This window comes from Vanessa tameamea, chromosome 4, assembly GCF_037043105.1.
Source record: "Vanessa tameamea isolate UH-Manoa-2023 chromosome 4, ilVanTame1 primary haplotype, whole genome shotgun sequence".
Taxonomy (NCBI): Eukaryota; Metazoa; Arthropoda; class Insecta; order Lepidoptera; family Nymphalidae; genus Vanessa; species Vanessa tameamea.
Window position 1 is genome coordinate 3,426,092 of NC_087312.1, and position 26,313 is coordinate 3,452,404.

Consider the following 26,313-nt stretch of genomic DNA (forward strand, 5'->3'; position numbering starts at 1 on the left):
ATATTTGATGAGTGGGTGGTACCTACCCAGACGGGCTTGCACAAAGCCATAGCACCAAGTAAAAATTCTACGAAAGTCAGCTATTTATATAAAATAACGATATTATATACTTAAATCTTTTTCGAAACGTGTTGCATTTTAAATATAAGTTAGTTCATTATTTTTTGCGATTAAGCATTACAAAAACAAAATCCCTTGTATTTGTTAGTACATATTATATTTAAAGATAATATTACATTAAAAAATAACTTAAGCCGACATTTCTTACGCTTTATATTTGTAAGGTCGCACGATGCATAACTTATAACACGGTTATCCAGTCAACTACATGTAATTTAAAAATTATCTAATTTTACAAATTACTGGTTCTCAGTTCGTTCCGGCGACCGCAGGTCCTAGGTCAGGTAATTAGCGCACGTACCTTTATATCCCTTCACCAGACCTTGGTGGTGAGTTGGTGATGAGTGCGTAAGTCTCGATAGTTCTTATGAATCATAGTTATTAAGAACTAAATAGGCTAGATTATTTAATATAACAATATATAAAATGTGCTCAGGAAATTAGTTTTTTTTGAATGGCAATGTTTTTATGAATTTTAATTCGACTGTGTAATTTTTTTTAATGCCAACGTTGTTGTACCCAGATAAAAAATAATACCGTATAACTTTTTGCATTTTTTTAATCTATTCATTTTTTAACCAAATGATTCCATTATCTTTGTTATATTATAGCCACAATCGAACCTGCAACTTTTACATTAGTATATCTCTACACCGTTGAGTTATCGAGTTTTATCGAATATGATCGAGTTATTTTAAAAGTACTACTCTGTATCACTAAATAATTTATTTATTTGAATAATCTTAGCAAAACTTATATGTTTTCTAAGAATTTCTACTAAATTTATATAAGTAGATAAACTTAAAGGTCATCGAATACTACGCATTGTTTTTTTTTAATTTAATAAATAATGACGCTACGAAAGTTCTGCAACGTTTAAAAAGAAAATAATGTTTAGTTTTGTAGTTTACGCACCAGGTCAAAATATTTCTTTAGGTACAATACGGGACTCTAACCTTGCTTCGATGCGTGTTTGTTTGCAATATCACAATAATACTTTAAGAAGTGTGAAGATTTGTGCGCGTAACCTTTTCTCTGACTCGAGAAAAGATGATAAATACTTAAACCCTACTATATAGCGGTTGGCTAGATTATACCTCTGATTAATCTTGAATAATTTATGCATTTGTACGACATTTTGGAAATCAGGTCAAAAAAATATGTCATAATATTTACGACTATTACACACGAATTTCAATCTTGGAAACATTGTTGTTTAAGATGTATCAACTGAGCCAACAACAAACTAAGAGTGTAAAATGCCTTACTACGGTTAAGGATCAAAACTACGCCTTTCACATCAACAGACGTCCAATATTGACGCTCTTACAAGCTTCATCAACTATTTGAATTATATGTTTAAATAAATAACAATACATTATATTTATATAAAAATATTTTTATTCATAACCTTATACATTATACATTGTACGATAGAAATTTACAAAATATAATTACATATTTAATTAACTAAGAACAAATTAATTCAGAATATATAATGATAAACTCAATATTTATATAATAATATTGATTTAATTACAATTAAAATTCACATAAAATATGATGTGTCAGTCTGTTACAAAAGTAAAATTTATTTATACAAATAGTTTATAATTACAAAATTAACGATAAATCTTTATTTAAACAATTAAATAGTACAGAAATTTATGCAACCATAAGGTTTAAACACACTCGTAATACTCAGCGAAGCGATAGCGAATCGATGTTATTTTTAATTTTGTAAAAAAATAAAAACTATTTGACTGAGATATTAAGAAGCCGCAACTACTGGAGGTAGTAAGGAGTATTAAAATTTTAAGAAAGATTTGTGAATATTACTATGTATGAGTTAATAAAGAGGTTGAGGTTTTATGTTTGTTATATAAAAAGAGATAATTAGACTATTGACATTTTGATAAAAACATAAGATTTGTTTTTGAAAAAAAGGGGTTTATAAAGAAAATTTATAATTTCGTCCGCTTACCTTTTTAATATCCACGGATGTGTTCGAGCCTTAAGATATGCCAATATTTCATTTCATAAGCAGTTATGTATTGTCCCGGAATAAGTCTTAATTAATTATAATTCTGTTTTCGTAATCATAATAACATTTTCAGAAACATAAATATGGAATTTTGTAATACTTATTTATTTTAATGTTAATAATTTATCTATACATTTATAATTATTATAATATACATAATAGCTAGATTTCATAATCACAATAAATATGACGACAATATGCTTACAATGTTTGTTTTTAATAATAACATGTAACGGTGTCCCATGGAGGTCGTAAACGTAACTTTTGAAATGCGAAATTTTTGTTTTGTTCCGTATGTTGGCAACATTGAGCGTTGCATTAGTAGGCATATAGCTCCAAATAGTTCATGATTGCCATACCTTTTCTTTCGTGAAGATGAATGGTGTGTTCTCATAGTGATGAAAAAATCTTCCTAGCATACTTTCGTGCAAAGAAAACTACGTTCATATGTTATATATCTATTTAAAATTTGACTTCCGTTAGGGAACACCTATAGAAAACATTTTTACCTTATTATTTCACCGTTTTCCTGACTATTGGCAGATCAAATCGGCTCTCTGTCTTAATAACTCCAATCGTAGTTCGTGTTCCCGAGCCGCTAATCTCAAAGCCGCTATACTTGAACTCCTCACATCTTCCGTTAAAGGAGGTAAGGTTTCACTCCCAGGTGAAATCGGGGGAGAAATTGAAGGAGCTGGCGATCGGGTGACTTCGGGCGATAGTCGGGATCGTTCGGGCGATAAGCGTGGGGGTTCGGGGACTGTTAGATTAGCGAAAAGGGAGTGGAAGTGAGCGGGAGAAGTCGCGTATAGTGGAGCTCCGAAATGGGGTAGGCGTGACAGCGGCGGCAGATATTGGGCGCCAAATAGAGGTGAATTCGCGTACCTAATGGAAGAGAGAAAAAAAATCATTATGTTATTTAACTATTACGTTCTAAACAATTTTGTTTATGCTTGAATAATTAATTAACTTAAAAAATATATTAGTAGTTATACTAATATTGTTTATTGTTACTGTTGTTGTAGAAGTGCAAAAGTTTATATAAGTAGATTATGTCAATATGGATAGATTTTTAATTCAATCATAAATAATAATTAAATTACAAAAGAAAACTATGATTGCACGTAAAAAAATAAAGACTTAACATCACAAAAAAGGCGAATTGATAAGCTCCTTTTTGAAGTCGGCTAAAACTTACCTAAAGGATGCTAAGGCACTGTCAAAAGGTTTCCTTAGTCCGAAGCCTAACTGGCTGAGCGTATGCGGCGGTACCGGCATGCTTGGAGTCGGTAATGGTTGCCCACCGCTCAAGTATCCGCTATATGGATGCGCGTGTGGCCCCACCTTTTCCTGCTTCCGCCACTTCGCACGCCGGTTTTGGAACCATACCTGATTGACAAAATATTTTTTGTTAGCACCGAATGCCCAGAAGTCATTGATATTATTATTGTTTTTTAAGGTTTAGAAATAGAAATGATGAAATAATGCATTTCCGAATATTGGTCGTAGTTACTTGGTGGAAGGGATAATGCAAGGCCGTCTGAGCAGGTACCACCCACTTATGATATATTTTACCACCAAACAGTAAACAACTTGATATTGTTGTGTTCCAGTATGAAGGATGCGTGAGCCAATTAAACAGGCACAAGGGACATAACATCTTAGTTCCCAAGGTTGGTGGAGCATTGGTGATTTGAGGAATAATTAATATTTTTTATAGTACTAATTTCTATTAGCAGTAGTGACCACTTAACATCAGTTGGGCTATTTCTCTATGACATAAAAATAATAATAATAATAGTATCTAATTTTTAAACGCGGTTTTGCTGCCTTCAAGTTTCTGAATTAAAGAAATAGCTTATATCACGACTAAATACTAGCTTAACTATAACAAATGTCAAATTTTCAAAATACAAATTCATATTAATTGTTTATTCTTCATAATTCTAAAAATCACTTCAAATAAAGTAATGTTACGATTAAAAACACGAGCATAAAAAATGACGTATTAATTATGTACAGTGCGAAAGAAAACATTAATTACTAGTTTAAAACGTAATCGTAATGTTGCACAATTTATTACCCCTAATAGCTAGTTCATACCTACATAGATTATAATCAAGTTGTCAGTACATAACCGGAGCGGGCAAACTAATCTAGAAATACTAGGTTACAAATTTTTATACGAAATTATTTGTACTAAACGTAATAAGTAAAACGTTAAATTAATTAAACCTTACTATTTGATAAACCAAGTAGGTGTACATACCCATATATGATATACTGACATTTTTTTTTATACTATTTCTTTGTCCCGGTTTGACGTTGCTTTATTGAAGTGATGATGATGATCAAATGATGAAAGTAAATTTGAAAGTCGAAAGTCAGTGCAACGTTTTTAGATGTAACGTTTTTATGAAACGTTTCTGACGAAATAATGAAAGCATCTAGCTTATTTTTTTACACTGCAAATTATAATTCTATGCTTTCTTTAAAATATAATTGATCAGATAACAAGTCGTTTAGGAAAAGTTATCGCATATTTGATGATAAAAAATCCTGGTCTTTAACACGAATAAGCAACAAATAAATAAGCAATAAAGTGACATTTTCTTCCAATTGGACTACTTCAATAAAGAGACATTTTCTTGTTAATAGTTAATGATTTAAAGCACAGACAGACATACTTTCGTCTGTCATTTTACGGTGACGTTAAATCTAGACTTAGTATCAATAAGTAAACATAATTAGAACCGTATACGGAATAGCTAAATATGCCAAAAGCGAAAAACCATTCAATTATTTATGTACATATTGATTTATAGGCTATTTGTAACACGTAATACATTAACTACTTAGTGCAATTGCTTATTTACGATCTACGTCCGTATAAGTACAAAAACTATAATTAATAATCGTTTACAATGTGAACCTCTAACAAGATCATTTAAATTTAAAATCAGATTTTTTTTGGATGTATGACATAAATTTGTGCCTTTCTAATTAACCAATTTAAAAAAAAATCATTTACTTAAATAATATTGGTGACATGTTTTTCCAATTGTTATTTATTTTTAAATTCTAATTCTAGGTATTGATCTAAAAATTACGTTTTAATCTATGTGAATTTATTACAAATTATAAATAAAAAAAAAGAAATCAAACATTAAAAAGTATATACATACTATAGAGAAACTAATCAGATTCGAAATTTAAATGCAATTTATTATATGTATAAATATTATCTGTGATGTGTCTTGATATTTTTCCTCTGACTGTACATAAGTAATTAAATGGTGAAGGTTTAATGAGGACTTTTTACTGGCACATTGCAGTTGATGTCTTAAGAATATAGATCGATTGAATGAGATATCTGTGCTAGTAACTTTGCTACTGAATATCAATCGAGAATGATATAGAGAGGATTACTTTGTGACTTTTGATGTGTACATGTGAAATTTATTAAAATAAAATTTGAGAATTATCTTTCATTGTAAAATTGAAAACGTCGTTCGATCAATATGTTTTCCGTAAAAAATATAGCTGTCACTTGATATATTGAAATTGATACTGATTGAAATAAATACATATATTCCTTAATAAAATAGTTTTTTCTTATATTATCATAATATGTACCAATGAAGTACAAAATATACGCGCGGCGCAGACAAGAGAGTAGTTATATGCTGTTTGCCGTCACGGCGCACGAATTAATCTTACCCCAGCGTACGAATAGATATTTTATATCGAAAATCATTATTAAACAACTAGGTAGCTTTATTGTACAAAAGTTTTTATAATGATATACTTCTATATTTTTTTAAAGTGGTGTAAAACAAAAGAGTATCTATATATTTATACATCCGCACACATAGAAATATAATCAATTTGTTTTCTTATATACAATACAATTTTCCTGAATACATTATACAATAATTTACTTAATTAGATTCTTACGTGGACTCAATAATTATATTTAATTTTATTGACGTCACGTTGCAATAAAAAACCCAAAGAAATAATAGAATACGTTGTTAACTTTAATAATGTAAATACGTAATTAATGCATGAAATAATAACATTACAAATCCATTTGTAAAATTGAATCTGACTCATAGACCGCAATGCAGGTCATCGCTAGTTCTAATCAAATAATCTTAATATGTCTACAAAGCTTGGTATTATTTGTGATATTATCCATCCGTATATAATTATACAGAGCCTTCTGATTGAATCATATTGAGGAAATGATATTTTTCTCATATGACTTTTAAATTAATTTTAATGTACTTATCTACTATAATAGATATATATTTTTATTTTATTTTTATATATTTCAGACATATGTCATGATAGTTGCCCTCAGTTCAATCGAAAAATAAATTAATTTATTTGTGCTTAATTCTAATTTTATGGTTTATATTATTGGTTTTATTAATTATTATTTATTATATAATAGTTAAAAAATGTATTATACTTCTTAATTTTAATTATTGTTCATGCTTAATTTATATTTTCAATACAAACATTGTGTAATATGATATTGCACGGTTATACTACTTGTAAGTAGTAGAACTTTGGCTTAGATAATTTTAAAATGTAATTTATTTTTTATTTTGGATGTGATATTGTTTCTACTGTTGGTTGTCCTAATGAAAATAAAATAAAATAATTAAAAATATGTTTACCGATGGTAGAGCACTGAAATGAAACATATAATTCTACCCACGAATAGTTTTCTAGTTCGAAGAATGATTGAGCCAAACCGAATCTAGAGGCGCAACGACACATCTTAAACTCTATGATTTGCAGTGCATTGACGTTGTAGTGAGTAGTCTAATATCTTATAGTTTCATGCAATCTATATGGTGATATTAAAATAGTTTAATTAAATTTAATAACAAAAGGCAGACATGTGTTTAATCATTAGAACGCAACTCGCGTTGGATGACATTTATTTATAGCCATCTCAACTTTTTATAGTCAAGATAGAGGTGACAGAAACATACTTACGCACATCCATAAAACACACACATACAACCATATAAAGCATAGAATCGAACTCTGTGTATTCAACATTATTATAAATTTTAATGCAAAGTTAATATTATTGATACGGAACCAGCTCATGATCGCTTATTATTGAACTCTCAAGTCTTAATAAACAATTGTTGTCAACAGTAAAGACTTCGTCTATGTATGAGAACGCCCTTAATGTAGAGGTGAGAAAAATAATAACGTATGTCATGAATAAGCGGTTATAATGGCGGTTTTTTGTACAATGCATTGATCGTTATTGGATTTCTTTATTTATCAACAATGACAAGTCTATAGTCATTACACATTAGCTACGCACAGTATATACACTTTTTACGTACTTTAATGATATCGTATGACGTTTGTATTATTTAATGTTTTCTATAGCTTAAATATAATTATAAGACTTTTTGTTCATTATGTCTGTCTAAATTTATACCTTTGCTTTATCCCTAATTAAAAATTTATATGCGCTTGTTGAAATAAAAATATCGTTTTGGCTGTTTGGTGTAATATCTTTTCCGTTTTGAAAGATAAAATTGAACACAAAATAAATTTCAAATATTTCGTATTTTAGTAAAAAGGTTGATGATATTTATTAAATTGTAACGGGTATTTTAGTATCAATTTATTGATAACCATTTAATACTAAGATATCTGTAACGCTGCATTGTTTACTAGGCAAAAGTATATTAACAATAATAATTTCAAAACAATTCGACTGTTTTTTTTTTTTTTGTTGACAAGATTTGTACCTTTTCTATTCTTAAGCATCATCATTCATTCCATGTATTTTATAGGTTGACTAGAAAAGGAGTTGCCACACTTTAACTCTGCCTTTAATGTTTGTAACACAAAATATTTAAAATATATATAATTTAATTATGATAATGTTATACGGACAAGGCATTAAAAATAAATTATATGGCATAAAAATAATTATGACACTATAACAAGGTGGATTACCCAAAATATATATTACTTTTTCTATGACTCAATCATTGGACTATACAGCCAACAGTTTTTAATAGCTTTTTTTGCACATACTTGCAAAGTCAGGACGGATCAATAGTCGTTCATTTAATAATGTACTAACATCTTGTTATGTGCGGTTAACTTTTTGCCGTAAGATTTATATACATGTGCGATCATATATCTTTATTAAACGTGTTAAAAGCAAGTTGAAAGATAACGGATGACGGATCTACGTCGGATGTATCAAAGGGCTTAAGATTAGTTTTTGCTGATCCCATAATGGGCTTAATTGTCCCACGGACGTCTTAACACATATTGTCACGTAGGGACACGATGTTATGACTTTTTATTTAAGACAAACTCCTCATTACTTAAACTCGTAATCGTATCGGACTGCGACGGTGCATATGCGGATATCAAAAGGTGCCGATATTTTTTCTTAATAAATAAACGAGCAATCTGTATGATGATCATAATTACACATTTTAAGTACTTGTTTCATTTGACATTTATGAGTATATGATTATTAACAATAAATCAACAAAGGGAGTCGATTGGTTTGGTTTAATTATTATTATGTTTTTATTTTTAATTAATACTTGTAATCACTCATTTCTAGATAAATAATCATCCAATAACGCTTACCTGTATTCTCGCTTCCGTGAGTCCGATCTTCAGAGCTAGTTCCTCCCTAAAACAAAAATTCAAATCATATTTTTTTTTACCAAAAAAATACCTTATAGTATATTTATTAAAGTTCAATTTTAATTAACACACACCTCGTAAAAACATCAGGGTAATGAGTTCTTCCAAACGCTTTCTCCAATTCATCAAGCTGATAACTTGTAAAAGTTGTTCTGTAGCGTCTCTGCTTCCTTCTGGGGATGTCTTCATCGTCCAACCCGCTACCAGATCCAGGACGTTCATGATCATGGGGAGGCAGGTCTGGGGTGGTTGAGGAACTAGGATCGGACACTCCCATTGTATAATAACGGTAAATGGTAAGAAGCTATGGGGTAACCTGGTTGATGAGGTGACTATTGGTTTATCTGCAACAATAGAATTTTAAATTAATTATATTTAATAAGAGTGTTTTTTGAATTTTCATTCGAAATGCTTGTGAATGCAATTTCTTTGTACATTTGAAACTCTTTAAATAGATACAAAATAAAATCCTTTGTTCAATATAGATAGGAACTAATTCGTAATAAAAAAACACAGCCTTATAAAGAACCAGCGAAAGAAACTTAGCGGGACTATTTATTGCATAGATAGGTCCAGCATATGAGCCACCGGATGGTAAGTAATGCTATAACTACGATGCTGAAAATAATTTTTAACCATTTCGTACATCGCCAGTGAGAAACATACTTTTGCAACGAATATGTTATGTCCATTGTCCTTGAAATAATACTGACTGACTCACCCTACAAACCGGAACACAACAATATTAAGTAAATACCCAGACGGCTTATAACAAATTCATTTTACCTAAATGATACGATGAGTTAGAACATGAACTTCGACTAAGTTGAAAAATAAAATTCATATATTATCAATGACGGATTGATGACGGCAGAATCAAACGCCATTCATGAACAATATTATGAATATTGTTTAGTGATTATCTGGACGTTTAATCCTGTGCGTGTTTCCGGTCACACGACACAAGTTTTCCCAAAAAAAAAAACAAGTATCGTAGGAAACGTTTGTACGTTATTACAAACTCAAAATATACGACTTTTTATTAGAGTATAACTCATTTCAGTTGCGTTACTAAAACAAAACACATTATTCTCAAAATAAGACTTAATACTTTAACGTCCACACACTGTGTCATTCAGATTCAAATAATTTCTTTCTTTCAGAGTTACAGCAAACGTAACAAACGTACAAACAAAACGAAAAAAAATTAACATTAACGCAAAACTCTAACAGTAAATATAATTATTCATCATTACATCCGAACGGAATACTTCGAACAATCGCGATAGCAATCAACAATCATTATCTAATATAAAAATGTTATTGTATGTTTGTGTGTTGATATTAATAAACACAATTACGCCTGAACTAAAAGTCGTCAAGCACAATTAAGCGTGTTATCGCATTTCCGCATCTAAATTGCAATATGCATGTCCGCTTTCTTTGACCTGACGTTTTTAAATAAAAAACGTAATTTTATTAAATATCGTCAAGGGAGTGCCGATTGTTTTTAGATAAACGCAATAAATGTATTAATTGCCATATTTAGGTGGTAGGCGACATTCCAAGGCCTCCAAACGTATACATTCAAGAATGTACATATATTCATTTATGCATACACCGAATGACTTCTATTGCTTAGATGGCATATTACTTTGAGTAACACTAATATTGAAACAGCTTTTTTAATATTTATGTTAAATGAAATCCTATAACAATATTGATTGTGTTTATTGATATAAGAACACGAACCTACTCGAATAATTAATATTTTAAATTTATATTTATACTGTTTACTCTGATAGATAAAAATATAACAAGTTTTGATAATTTATTGTAGACACAAATGCTCCCATGCAAAATTAGCTCAGTTTTTCTCACATTGTTGTCAATGAATTATCTTACATTCTTAAAAGGTTAAAGAAATTGTTTGACTAATGTTGTTTGACTAAGAACAAAATGAACTATTAATAACTTCTTAAAGAAGGAACTAAAAAGAAACCGCTGAACGGTGGAAGTAAAATGCTGCATAACTTCGGACCTAATTTAGAACTTCACGTCGTAAATAGAGTAATGACATAAACTAAATTACAATTTCTTGCAGTATACGCCATAATAATACTATTGTACATACTTCTACTGTATAATATAGTAACTGCACATAAATATCCCATGATGTTGATCTGACCGATTTCTATCATAGACTATGTCAAGGAAACCAGCTAATAACGCACGACAGACATGACATATTATACGTGCACAAGTGTGTGCAAAAATACAAGTACAACACAAAGCACGAGGAAATTAGTGAGTAGATTTGACGATCCATGCGATGTCAACTAAGGTGACTTGAAAATATTTTAATAAAATATCAATTGATACTTTCGTAATTATACTGAAGTCTTTTCATTGCAAATAAGAATCCACTTTGCATTTAGATACGTTTGTTCCGTGTTGCAATACAATACTCGTGTCTATCGGACTGAGACGCAGATCCAATTAACGTAGTGTTAATTACATTTGAGCCAATTTAACGGCGCATTTGTTTCATTAGATTTAGTCCACTTTGATGATTATTCGGAGAAATTCGTTTATGTAATTGCAAGTGTTCAATATTGTATGAAAATGATTACTGATTGTGGATTTATTATCTGTACTGAGATGAATGTATTATCAAGCTTATGCAAGTACGTTAGGAATGGTTACTCTTTTATAAGAGTTATCCAAGTGATTATTCTATATGAAAGTCAACCTACTAAAAATTATCAACAAAATTGGTACTAAGTTTTTTTAACAAAAATATGTTTTAGTTATCAGTGCGTTTTTTTGCTATAATATATTTAAAAAAAAAATTCAGTCTGTTTTTAAACGCATTCTTAAATCATTTTACGTTTGACGTACATATGACATACGATATGTTAATATGTAATATAATTCGCTTTTGATAGCAGATAGCTGTTGAATTATCTGAGATAAAGTCTGCTTAAGAATTAATTTCAACGGGAATGCAGCTGCAACTAAAACTATACTATAAATAAAAAAAATAAAAATGACAATTGATTAAATATTAGACTAAGAATATTTAGAACCGATTTTATATCTTATGGAGCTTATGTAATTTTTCTTTATCTTTGCTTAATAACATTTAAATGAAGATAATTTGGACTTTGGACAACGGAGACTAGCAGACTGTGTAGGAGATACTATATTCCACAAATTTCTATGAAAACATAGCTTTACTCACTATTTACTCTATTTCTGAATTCCACTATGGGAATCCACTATGGGTTTAGAGTACAGGTGCTGAATCAACGGCTTTCGAGGCGTAGAATTACAATTCAACATGGAAATGGGTGTTTGTAAACACAAACTCAGAGTTTCCACTGTGAATATCTTAATAACAAAACGTAACAAATTGTAGTGTTTCAATCATGGTTTTGAATCCTGGTATTTCTAGGTTTTGCAACCATATAAGCTGAACAGCTACACCGACGAGGGAGAATAAGAGAAACTGGCCGTGATGATATATTTCATCATCCTAATAAAGCATTACACCACATTTTTAAAGAAATAAGTTTCTCAACAGATGTAAAGGCTTTAGATTCGGAAGCCTACGAGCACTCTAAGAAATATAAACAGCCTCAGCCCATTTAAGTCTTAGTGTAGACCCCTGTTGTTATATTACCCTAGTTTACTCAGCCTTCAAAGATTTGACAATAGATATTTAAGTTTTATAAGTCGTATTAATATCTTATTTAAAAAAAGTACTTAGAACTTAATAGATTTAAGTAAACTTTAATGCGATCTCTTCTGGGGTAATCTTAATACTATATTTTTTTCCAGTAAATTAGGAATTCGCTGCTATCGATGTTAGCTTTGAAGCGTGACGGAACTGCCACCTGCAGCCGCATCTGCTGCGCACGCGCCGCTGACTGGACTTCATCACCATATTAAATTTACAAAACGGAAAAAAAAACAACCTAAATTACTCAAAAGTAATATTTATTTTATTTTTATCTCGAACTTATAGGTACGTGTCATATGTTGTTTTATATTTTGTAGGTTTTAAATATTTTTAGAATAAAATATATAATAAATGACGTAGTATTCAAAATTAATAAAAGGAATTAAACATGTTTTATTCTTTATTTATGTATGTTACATTTATTTTAAAAAAAGAATACCTTTGCCCACCCTTTGCAAAAAGTTATAATTCGAAATATAAATTAAAAGTTCCTTGGTGGGTTTTTAAACAAACTTATCGTATTGGCAAAAAAACAGATGAAACCGATAAAAAAAAATTAAATTAAATAAAGCAATCAAGAAGTGGTTTAAGACGGTCGAGTGATTTCGACCGGTATTGGAATATTTACCATTGATTGAGTTTGCCGGTTAATCGGCGTATTGACAGATTTTTTACAATCGAGTTAGCGGTGCCGGGTTCGTTTGCCTCAGTGTTGCCAGTATTTTAATGTGCCGCTCCATTAGCTAAATACTTAGAAAACTTTCAGTTTACGAAATCAATTATGATTTGACCGATTTTGATAATTGAACAAAACGAATGAATTTTATAATTATTATTATTGTAATATAACGAATACCGTTTACGTTTTAATTATTTTTGATTTGTTGACAGTTCTAGCGCATTTTAAATTTGGAAAACGCTATTGCTTTTTTAATTAACCAAATATCTCGTAGGATCATGAAAAACTTCACATAAAAAGCGAAAATAATTTCATGTCGTGTAATCTTAAAAATCTATCGTCATAATGTAAAAAGTAAAGACTTCATTAAAACTAAATAAAAAAAAATCCTTTTGAGGAGAAGGATGTTTGGTCCTTTTGCTATTATTCTATCAAGCTACTGAATATCGGGTAGAAATTCTTCCTTACGATGCATTTCTTCACCTCCGAGCACAAGACAAAAAAATATAAGCAACACATGGAAATTCAGATGTGCACTTTCGCATTACAACTCGCAATCTTTCAACTTATTCTACCAATGGACCACTGCGGCTCACGGACATATTGAATCTTAATTAAACAAGGCTTCTGATACTGTTATATAATTTTCCCGTACACTAATTAACCAATTATTGGGCTCGCAGTCGATAACGGCAAGTTTAAATTAATTCGCCATCGTTAAATATTCTCTATGTTGTAATTTTACGCGCCATTGAATAAAGGTATGGTAGCTGCATCGATTGCATTTTATTTTAGATTAATTTCTAAGACTATGTACCACTTGAAAATTGTTACTTGTTTAAATATTGATGAAAATTTACTTCATTATAATTTTCCTTTATTATAATACGACTTCAAGCTGTTTTTAAAAAAAGAATGTAAGGATAGCAAAATGGTGATACAAAAAGTTTTGATACTTGAAAAATTCAAGTATCAATAAATAATCTTATTTCGTACGTAAAGTAGACGTTCCTTATAATACGATTTAGGTACATTTTTAATAAAAGATAATCCGATGCAAATCTTTCCTTTAAAACTTATTAAAGTATCTTTTTCAGATAACTAATAATCCATAATCACTAGAACTTATATTCGTCGTATAAGGTTATTTCAATACATCCGGATGAGAGTATATTTAATCTCTTTCTACAAAAGCAATGCTAATAACATCTTAACACATTTCAAATACTAAAAAGTTTTCGTTAAAATAAAATACGGAATGTAGTAGATTAGGAGTATAATAGGATTGATGTAGATGTGTCCGGCGCCTGGCGGGATTACCTCTGTTTGTGATCCATTAAACTAATCGATTCACTTGTCTTGACTCGTCCTTCGACACTTGACTAATAACGACTTAAGTGTTCTGTGACAAAGTGTTCGAACAATGTTACGATCTTGAATAATAATTAATTAATGTTATAAAAATAATAATGACCATTGTAATTGTTTTATAAAAAAAAAAAAAAAGTTATGAAGTAATTTAAAAATTATATCAATTATAATTATCGTAATATTTGTATTAAATTATGTTTTGTAGTTATAATAATTATCTAATTAATCTAAAGAAACAATGCAAGGTAAAATACGAATTAAATAAGTACATTACTTTGGTACTAACGTTTTGCAATGAATTTTATCTTTGGTGGTTTAGAGTTTTTGTCCATTAGGCTTAAGTATTAATGGTGTCCCGGATTATAACCTCCGAACATGATAACAGTCGAAAGTATGTGACTCACCCTTGACTGATGTCCGTCTGCTACCTGATAAACGTTTATTCTCAAAACCATAACGTCTTAACCCCCCCAAGCAATATTATACAAATGTTTTTATTTATTATTGAGGTTAAAACAGAGCCTACAAACTAATGAAAAAAAAATTGTAAAAGTTGAAAAATTTCCGTGACCTCTTGATATATTTTATGATTTAATCTAAATAGTTTATGCTTATAATTTAAATTTAGATTTTTTTTTTTTTTATTTATTTCAACAAGTTAGAAAAATTGACTACTTGGTGAGATCGATCACCACTATTCGTTTTTTTTATGATACGGTACGGGCAAATAAGCCATCTCATGATAAGTTGTTACAACCGCCACATACATTGACACTCTAAGAAATATTAACCATTCCTCATAACACCAAAGCGTCCTATGTCATTTTTACAAGCGAATACTGTAAAAAGTATCAACACTTTCCATTTAACTGTACTGCAAATATGACCTAAGAAATAATTTCCCCTAATGGATATGTAGCTGCACCAAGTCAGTACAACAATATAAATATTGGCCAATGATAAGTATCTTTCATTTGAAAAGAAATCGTGATTTATTTATTTCATGATTTATTCATTTACGTGCCAAGTTATCAAGATCCGCCAGGTCTATATTAATCATTATATTTATAACTAATAATCCACCTTAATTTTTCTATTGTATGGTAATAACACTACTGTTTACACCAAACGTAATACGAAAACGGACACATTAGCATAATTCGATCAGACTCGAATAATTACATCAGATAATTCGATCGAAATGAAACACATACCGCGGTCTACATTATAATCGTTACAATCCAATCTCGTATGAATTTTAGTCTAATTTCAACGTCGTATAATGAAACAAAAAATATCTGATCGCATCAAAAAACATCGAGATATGATCTCTTGGAATCGACTTTCCTATTACACACGCCGCTGGTAGCTCCGAGTAGCGTGTAATGAGAAAAGTCAAAATGTTAATTAAGATCTAATGAAGTCTAATACAATCAATGCTGCTCGCTTTTCGGAGGCATTGGCAAGTCATCGTGAGGGTTTATCTGAACTAGCTAATGAAGATCTCTGACCTTCGAATAAAAACGTCCCGCGGAACGAACTTCATCAACAACCAAGTTCAGGTCGTGGAGCTATTAAAGCTGGCAATGTTAATCGAATCGAGTTCGGCCAACCCTTTAGTAAAAAAATTGTTAGAATCACTCATTCGAAAAAGCATTGTGATGTGAGAACTCAATTTAGTGAATGCTGAACGTGAACGTGAGGCAACTAAAAACGGTAATGAAGATATCTCGTCCAACAATCGTGGTATTGTAAAACTTAATTTTGATTATATTCAATATAAAAAAAACATGTCAAATATAAAAAAGTCCATGATATATAACATTATATTCCTAATTTAATATATTACCGACGCAACCTCTAAAGCTTAGACTATTAAAATATAACCGAATGGCGTTTGTATAAAAATTCCTCGTCGTATTAAAAAATGATAGCGGCATAATTTGAACAAATTTATGATAACAATAAAAAAAAAATCTTTTTTAGTAGAAAATTAATAAAACAGTAAGACAGAATCCTATCAAAACCCAACCAATACTGTCATATGATCTTTTACAGGTTTATAAATAGAATAAATGGCATCTTCAATAGCTAAATCCTATAAAAATCATATAAAAATGAGAACAATAACACAAACGTGCCATTGTTACCGGCCCATAGAGCATCTTACAACATTTATAGCACTTGAGATATGGGTATAAAATTCAAAGTTGACCATAATACAAGCTATAAACAAAATTAACAACACAGGAACCCCCGCTGCTTTCAATTTCGGTTCTGACATCGGTCCTAATTCAATAAAGCAATAAAATTCACCTAATTATGCAAATGCTTTTAAAATTCTAAACATTATGCTTTTTGGCTTCGAAAATATGAAAGGCGCCGTCGTGATACCTCATTGTGAACTTTGATTAATGATTGTGGGAAACGCCGTTATCAAAATAGTGTCATTATTTTAATAATTAATTATAAAACGTAATTAACGGAACAGCGGGAAGGTGTAATGTGAAGTAGTTTACAGTGAAATCAAATGTAGGTACATCGTCCTATCTTGTTATTAACTATCCCTGACTTATTATGAAACTAAAAATAACTTTTCTCAAATATCCTCATTCAATATATTCATACTTTTTTTTAAATATGAATAATTAAATGATTTTATAATAAAGACTATTATTTCAATAAAAAGACGTCAAGTATAATCATATGTTTTTAAATTATTAAAGTATTATTTTATATAATATTATTATACTTTAAAATAATTCGTAGGTACTTACATAAAAGCACTTGATACACCAAATAAAACTTGTCAAGTCAAAGTCCTTAAGTCACAAGTGTTAACAGTGAACAATTTACTGCTAATAAACTCCACAAGTTACATGATACGCCTCAACGTTACGAACACAAGACTGATAAACTATGACACACCAACGCCTTCAATCGACTGGTGTTGAATAAAGCGGATGGACCGCGATCGCCCACGCACGATTCGAAAATGTACAATAAAAAATGTAGCGGACCCAGACTCCGCCCCTGCGGAACGCCCGTCCAATCGCGGAGCTCTGATACGACGACAGACTCGAGGGTGGGCTTGGATCGGTTGATACGGGTCCCTGCTTCGATACCGCTAATTGACTTTATCAACAAACTGACTTTACTGGCCGAAGTCACGATATACGCGTGTGTCTGACGCGTCAAAAGCCTAACTGCGGCCAACTAGCGCTGTAATTAAGTATGCCGCGGAGTAATGGGTGATTTGATCTCATGCTCGGGACATCCATCTCATAATGCTTTTTATTTTACAAACTTACACTGATACCGCTAGCTGTTTTTATTGCCAATTATTGGTGTTTATTTATAAACATTTAATAAGATCCACTTAATGATTCGCTTTTAATTTTCGAGTATTTTAATGTAACTTTTAAATTAAGGATCCATTTGTATTTCTTTTTAAGATACTTAATATAACTTAAATTATTTTTTTTCATAAATGCGCAACGAGTTTTGACATTTTTAAGAATCACCTTTAAAAACATTGTCAATCAATATTTCAATATTCAAGTTAATGTATTTAAAATCTTAAATCAGATCTAGTGTTGTAAGATACCTAGTATTTTCTCCATGCATACAAGCCATACCTTGAAGAGATTGCGACCAATATTTAAGAATTTGTGAGAAAATATGAACTCATACCATTAGTACTTTAAACAAACACAATAGAAATACATAGATACAGTAACTCGTCTAAGGAACAACGGGCAAAATTTAACTATGCATTGTAAGGCGACAGAAAATGTAACTTGAATTGTATTGCATTTACATTAGGTACATTAAGTTCTTACTTAAGAATTATTACCATTCCTATATAATCATTGAGTTTATAGTGATAGTATTTATATAAGTCTTGGGAATAAAATGATCACTTTCAGGCAGATTTTTAATTTTAATCAAACGGTATTGTTACCATTTAAGAAAACTGCCGAGTTTCTTTCGTTGCGCCTTGTCAACGTTATTTGTGTTTATATGCCAAATGAGAGCTTGTTTTTGTTACTGTCTGCATATAAGTATTTAAATAGAATACCTTCTTTAAAAAAAAATTTAAGAGACACGTTTTGTAATTTGCATTAAATAACAACATGGGACATTAAAAATAAATATATGCTTACTTTGTAGAAGAGCACGGAATAAGCCCAATTATCTAAATCATACTTAGCTCATGCGATACAATTATAACTATTAAAATGACATTTTAAAGTTGAGCTCCGACTTCTCTAGCGCGTAATCTAAAATTGCTCGAGCAGTTTAAAATAATGATAACGATTAAGTCGGTGAAACCTAATTGTATCATCAAAATGCTCGCTGTAAAGAAAGGAAATCGTTTTCTTTCAACTTTTTCTACTCAGATTCTTGATGGTTCTTTTCAGTAGAATCTACTTTCCGAACCGGTACATACGGCTTTACATTTAAAATAAACACTGTAATATTGACTAAAGAATATATTGATTTTATAATATGTTTTTTATCATTCGATGCATGAAGATATATTTTTTCCTTTTTTGCACTGATCTTGTAGCCATAATGCCAGTTAAGTGCATACTTAGAACTATTTTCAGATTAGTGAAATTTAATGTCAATTTGGCAGATATTGAAACTGCTATACTAGATGATAAAAAAGCGTGGAGCTAATACTTGTTGACTACCAGGAAATATATATTATATACATATAGGTATGTGTTTAACTAACATAACATTATAATTTAAATGTTGAAAATGAGTAACTACTGAGTTTCTTGCCGGTAGAAACTACTTCCGAACCAGTGGTAGCTTCACTTAATATAGTTTGTAAAATGACTATTCAAAAGTGCTTGTAAAAACATACTTGAATAAAGTATATTTTGATTTGATTTGCTCCGTTTTTACATATTCAATTGTATACATATATTGTATAATAACAATTTACTTGTGATATATGTTAAAGTTATTTTACAAAACAACGTTTTAATTTTTAATAATTAATTATACATTATTATACGTCAGAGTTTGTGATGTGCTCGATAATAAGGTGGTAGGGATTTCTGCAACCAGTCTGGGTACCACTCACTCACCACATATTCTACCAGCAAACAGCAAAACTTAGTACTGTTGTGTTTCGATTTGAATAGTCAGTATTTACAACCATGGCATAAAAAACATAGTTACATTGGCTTCGTGAGGGATGGTAAATATTTTTAAAGTGCCGAAGTCTAAGGGAGGCCTATACTATAAATCAATAAAAAAAATTACATTAACCTACTTTATTATAGTTCGTGTATATCTTAGGACGCATAGTATATAAATTAAGTTGAGATAGTACGGTATAATCAATGATTGATATATCATGAACAAAAACTACAGTCATCAGTAATAATGAGTTTTTCTATATATACAAGATTTAATTTACTGAGAGATTTATTTACATATTTGCAAGAAAATCATTTATTTCCCACATATTATGCAATATTATACAAATATTAAATATAATGTTAATTAAATGTCAATCTTATGTCACCTGTTAATTCTTAGTAATATCATTAGATAAATTATTATTATTTTCCTTCCTTATATTTGTTTTTATTTATTTCATTTTTTAATGTTATATTATTTTTATATAAAGTCCAGTTTATATGTATAATACTTACTACCATCGGTTCGGAAAAGAAAACACCCAAAACATGAGAAGAACCGACTAAAGAAACTCGATGCTATTTTTTTAAGCAATTGAACACAATAATAAATATTTATTTAGAAAAAAATATTTTATAATAGTTTAATTCTGATAGCGTCACCGTATAAATATATTCAAAATATATAACATAAGCGTGTTAAATAAGTCCCTACAATAACATCTAATGCAATAAAAAAGCATTTATTTCCATTAAAAAGAACTTAATTCTTGATTACGCAACAATCAAATCGCAAATTGCGCATGCGCGGGATATTATTGTTAAAAATATTGTCCTCGTTCGTAATGAATGTAAATAATGAAACACAATCGTAACACAGATCAACACAATCCGCGGAGCGCATTAGAAACACAAATTACAAAATAACAAGGATTTCCTCCCGCACATAATTACACAAACGACACAAATTACTCAAGTAATAACACGTGAATAATAAACCGGCGATAACAAACTTGCTTTAGACGGTAAGGGCGCGTTTACATGCACATGTATAAATTTGCTTAATATATAAATATCTCAAAAGTATTCATATTAAAAATATCAGTTATTTTATGGATGGTTAGCGTTCTTCACCACCCATATTACAAGTACCATATTATAAGTAATATTAACCATTTCTTACATCGCCCAAGTGCCACAACTTTCAGAGCTAAGATGTTCTGTCCCTTGCACTGGTTTGATCACATTTTGATTTGTATACGAGTATACTGATTTAAGACTTTTATGTTAATAAAGTAATTAAGATATAATCAATGAATATAGATTGTTTTTGTTCAGACAACGATTATTTAACAACAAGTATTTTTTTGCTATTATTAAATCTATAGCTACGAATAAAGAATAATGACCTTTGCTCAAGAAGAGTTTGAGGAAGATTTAAGTTAGAATGGACTCGGCTTTACTCGCTCGAATTACATGACTATGTAATTCCCGCGCCCAGTAAATTAGCCCATATTTAATTTTGGGAAAATGTAAAAATAAACGTTTTTATTTGTGTAAATAACACAATAAAAATGCCGCTATTACGTGCGCACGAAATTAGTGCGCGCACCAAATTATAGTGATAGTATCACCGTCATCATAATTGTTATTTTGTGTCGTTAGTGCCCGGATCGTGTAAATTCAGTTAGGGCCGTGTTTTTATCAATATGCACTTTATAGGGGTCCCTCTTGAAAGGTGAAATTAAAACTTCTTGTATTCTTTAATATTTTCAAATATTAAAATTGTCTGTCGTTGGATTAAACGTATGAAGCAGTAGAATTCAAATTGATTGTCAATTAATAGAGGTTAAACGAAGACAATTATAGTAGTCAGATCTCTAGGGCAGGTAGCATTAAAATCATATACAAAAAAATACCTAAATTGAATAGATTAAAAATGTGTACTGTTCTTCTGACTGATTTCTGTTCAAGTATTCACGACGGAAAGAAGCCAACTATAATTAGCCCAGTAGTTAGAACGCGTGCATCTTAACCGATGATTTCGGGTTCAAACCCAGGCAGGCACCACTGAATTTTCATATGTATTCATCTCGTGCTCGGCGGTGAAGGAAAACACCGTGAGGAAACCTGCATGTGTCTAATTTCAACGAAATTCTGCCACATATGTATTCCACCAACCCGCATTGGACAAGCGTGGTGAAATATGCTCCATACCTTCTTCTCAAAGGGAGAGGAGGCCTTAGCACAGCAGTGAGAAATTTTCAGGCTGTTAATGTAAAAATTTGTATGTACAAGTATGGTAGTAACACAAATGCACTCCCCATTCTTTACTCTGATAATCCAATTGGACGGTAAAACCGACACGGAAAGAGTTCAAGCACATTGCCAAGGCCCTACATATGGAATTAATTCAAGTCAGCCTTATAAGCCGTCAATCTAACCATGAAAGTGTTGATTAGATTTGAATTTCGAATAAATAATCAGGCACGTTAACTATTACCTCGTACAAAATGATTGCTGAACAATTATTATCAACTTTATAATTTATCCTCTTGATTGATATTTGATCTTAAAACGCACATAAATAATATACGCCATGATAAATGTTTTCAAAATCAGGTAACAGTTATTTAACAGGCAGATTCTTCTTCTTTGCATAATATTAAACAAAATCACTTCCCTTCGTCTGTACACTTAGAACTTTTAAACTACGCAACGGATTTTAATGCGGTTTTCAAAAGTGATTCAAGAGAAAAATTTATATGTGTATTAAAGTAGGAAAAAGCCGAGAATTAAAATTTTCCAAAACAAGAAAAACAAGAATTTTTCTTTTTATGTATGTTCGTCAATCTAAAAGTTTTAGGTATATACCTATTCATAGTCGCGTGAAGCCTATATAATAGGTTTATTATAAATGATAGTTAGTAGTTTTTATACATATTACACAATATTCCTGTCATTACAATTACAAACTTTAATTAAAATAAATTACACAACGGAACCCGTTTCAAAACCATAAAACAAGCCTGACCATTTCGCCTTAACAGGAAACAGGCATGTTAGAAAAAAATTACATACATCCGCCCATTCGCTTTTGCGATACCGTAATAACTAATTATTATAATAATTTAAACGCGTCAATAAATTCCATGATTCAGTTTAAAATTTAAACTCAGTTAAACGAAATGTTCATGATGGCTCAGTAGTTAGAAATCGAGTATCTTAAACTAAGATTGTGCGTTCATATCCTGTTCTGACCACGTGCTGAATTAGAAACTAACATTCGATGAATGAAAATCTGCCACAGGTATATCGACCATCTCTGTTCATTCGTGTCGGAATGCCTTCTGCCTGCCTTTGACTTAAATTCAGCCCAGTATACAAGAATACAAGAACGCAATAATTATTAAAACTTACAATTTCCTTCAAATCGTTTCAATTTATAATTAAAATTAGCATAGATTTGATTGAAAGAACACGTTATTTTTAGCCGAAGGTCAATACAATACTACCTGTATTGAAGTACATTAATGTAACTCTAGTTATAACATTCGCTACAATTATTAATTCAATACGTTCATAAGTTCGTTCGTATAACCCGTGGCCACAAAAATCAATCCATTTTTTTTTTCATCACAGTTTTTCCTCGTCGCCGGATGTGACAACCGGACTACGATTTTCAACACTATAGTTTATTTTTTGCCTAATTTAAAATAAATTGCCGCAGAACCTTGTCAACTTTTTATGAATCACGAGCGACGGTTTTTGTAAACGTTATGATATAAATATTTATGAATGTCGATTGTTAAAAAGAATAATTAGTTGTTTTGATAGATTGATCTTAATATTGGCAAAAACTATTGACACCTAAAATTAAAATTAAATTAGATTTTTTATCAGTTAGCAATGATATCAGACATTTGTTGTAGATTAGATATTATTTTGCCCTATTTATCTTTTGATCAGTAGTAATATTTCAACATTATCTAAATTTTTATTTCTTTTACATAGAAATATTAATTTAATATTTACTGATCTATATTAAAATATATAATTTATAATTTTGATTGTTTGAATATACTAATCTTAGGATCTTGCAGTTCGATTTGAAAGATTTTTTTGCGTTAAATAGCCCAATCTGGGTGGCATTGTCCATTAGGCAGTAGGCAATTGCCTAGGGGCCCTTAGGTAGGCAATATTTGGAAAAAAGGTATTTAACGAAATTATTATTGTCAAGTTAAATTGTTAATTAATAAAATTTGTGTTTTGGTAAAAAATAAACATAACTAATTTCAGGTAGTTTGAAAAATGTTAAGTGCTTGAGACTTGGTTGATCCGGCTCTGAGCCAGTATTGAGAGAGGTTATGCATTGCACAAAGGTTGTGACTACGCTATATACCATAACTCTAAAACAGGCGGGGGCGTAGCAGTAATGTTAATGGCGGTGAAACTGTAGGGGCTAGTTAGTTAGATGATAAAACTGATTTCGTGGTGACGCGGAGCACCACGAAAATCTGCCACACGGGTATCCATTTACGCGCATTGGATGTGAGTAAATGTATACCTGTGTGGCAGCTTTTCATCCGACATATGCAGGTTTCCTCACGTTGTTTATCTATCTAACACGAGATAAGACTAAAAAAATCAAAAAATGTTGTTAGTCCAGGTTTGAACCCGTAATTTTTGGTTAAGATTTACGTGTTCTAATCACTTGGCCATCTCGGCCATTATATTAAATATAATGACGACGAGTATCCAATGATAAAAAATAAACTATTCTTAAATGTGCTATTACTTATTGTTGTTAAGAAAAGCAATTTGTCTATGAATGAGAATACTTTTAGAGAAAATTGGAGTATTTACATAAGATACTTTGTTTGTTTTTGATTCAAGTTTTAATGGAGTGATCATGAAAAACTTTCACTTAAAATAAAAAAGAATTAAAGACTAGATGGAAGAAATGGACCACTTATCATCAGGTGGCCCGTTTGTCCTACCTACCTATTACAGAAAAAAAATGAAGTTATGTACATATAAAGTCAATTTTGTAAATTTAAACTCCTTTTATGGCATTAAAATTGTAACTTCAAACACATCGATATTAAAAAAGCAAAGCCAAGAAATGTTAATACCGAAACGAAATAGTAACTCAATATTTGTTTTAATCAGACCAGTAATTGATCTTCACGCTAAAATCGTGTATTCGAGCCCCGAGACTCATCACGATGTTCTCAGACCGAAAGCACTAACGAAATTTACTTGCCTTTGTGAACAGGCTACAAAAAGCAAATCGAGTTACAGACCAAAACAGATAAATCGACAAACAAACACCATTACCACGGCCATTTTCGAGTGGTATCCGCTCGTGACGGCGACGTTTTTCATACCAGCCCTTACCACGAAATCTATATCTCTACTAAAATTTATCTAACAATGAATCCATTTCGTAACTTCAACTCTAATGTTTTGAATTTCACGTTCGAAGCGAGCAATGGATTACATCATTTTGATTTTTTGGTTTATTGGTTCTCATTTTGTAGTCATGAGCGGTGGATTCAATCCACAACTCATCATTTTGGACAGATTCGATCGGGCTAAACAAACTGTGCGTCGTTGGCCGCCGAATCAATTGGTTTCGGTTTCGTTCAAAAAGGAAGACATGACACTATTTTGATACGTCGACATTCGACGGCGCACGAGTGGTGGGAACAAACTAAATATTTGATCGCCCACTTTGAAATTTGATCTTAATTTTTTTTTTAATTGTAGCTTGATGATCATGATTGAAATTGTAACCTATAATGATCAGAGATTCAACTTTGATTATAGTATCAATAACGATAAGATGTAATGACTATTCCTATTGCATTCGTTCATCCAAAAAAAAACCTGATGTAAAAGATATACATATTATTGTAAGAAAAAAAGAACCAAAAAGCATGATATATTATTTTACAAATAGATATATATGAGCGAGACAGTGTTTTAAAACTACAATCTATCTATTTGATAGGGCTTTGAGCATCCCCCTCCCCGTTTTGGGTTCCACCCAATATGGTGCTAGTAAATTACTGGCACATGTGTCATAACAATATAGACTAAGGTGATTGCTTTTAAACCCGTGATAAATTTGACCAGTGGCGGATTTAATTTTAAACTCTCATCTTCTGCTAAAAAGGAGAGGAGACCAGCAGTGGTATATTTTAATTTTAAGTCCCTTTTTTAATAATAAAACCTCATTGCAGTCTTATAATACTCTTACGGGTTTAAACATTTTATCACTATGTAAAGCTTTGAGATGAGAATAAGGCACTTAGCGACCGATTACAAGTAATTATAAGGCCTCAGAGGCGATTAATTATAATTTATTAGAGATTACAACTATGTATGAACAGTAAGTATGGTTAAACACATACTAATATAATATATAAGAATGCAATGTTCATTGGCATAGTTGATAGCAATTGCGATG

The 26,313-nt window shown here is 30.7% G+C and overlaps 1 protein-coding gene across 1 annotated transcript; it reads right to left on the reverse strand.

Moving 5' to 3' along the window:
* Positions 1–1,553: 1,553 nt before the first annotated feature.
* LOC113394415 (homeobox protein aristaless-like) lies at positions 1,554–17,652 on the reverse strand. Its single transcript, XM_026631722.2, has 5 exons — positions 17,454–17,652; positions 8,956–9,225; positions 8,822–8,867; positions 3,363–3,553; positions 1,554–3,049 (listed from the first exon to the last, which is right to left on the reverse strand). The coding sequence occupies exons 2-5, from the start codon at positions 9,156–9,158 to the stop codon at positions 2,698–2,700; spliced, it is 792 nt and encodes a 263-aa protein (XP_026487507.1). The 5' UTR covers positions 9,159–9,225; positions 17,454–17,652; the 3' UTR covers positions 1,554–2,697.
* Positions 17,653–26,313: the final 8,661 nt, after the last annotated feature.

Bases quoted from the DNA above. Each gene is read 5' to 3' on its own strand.
- LOC113394415 (XM_026631722.2), bottom strand. From the start codon at position 9,158: ATGGGAGTGTCCGATCCTAGTTCCTCAACCACCCCAGACCTGCCTCCC. The intron at 8,868-8,955 runs GTGTGTGTTAAT...TTTTTGTTTTAG, and splicing joins TACCCTGATGTTTTTACGAG to GGAGGAACTAGCTCTGAAGA. The intron at 3,050-3,362 runs GTAAGTTTTAGC...CTCTTCCATTAG, and splicing joins AGTGCCTTAGCATCCTTTAG to GTACGCGAATTCACCTCTAT.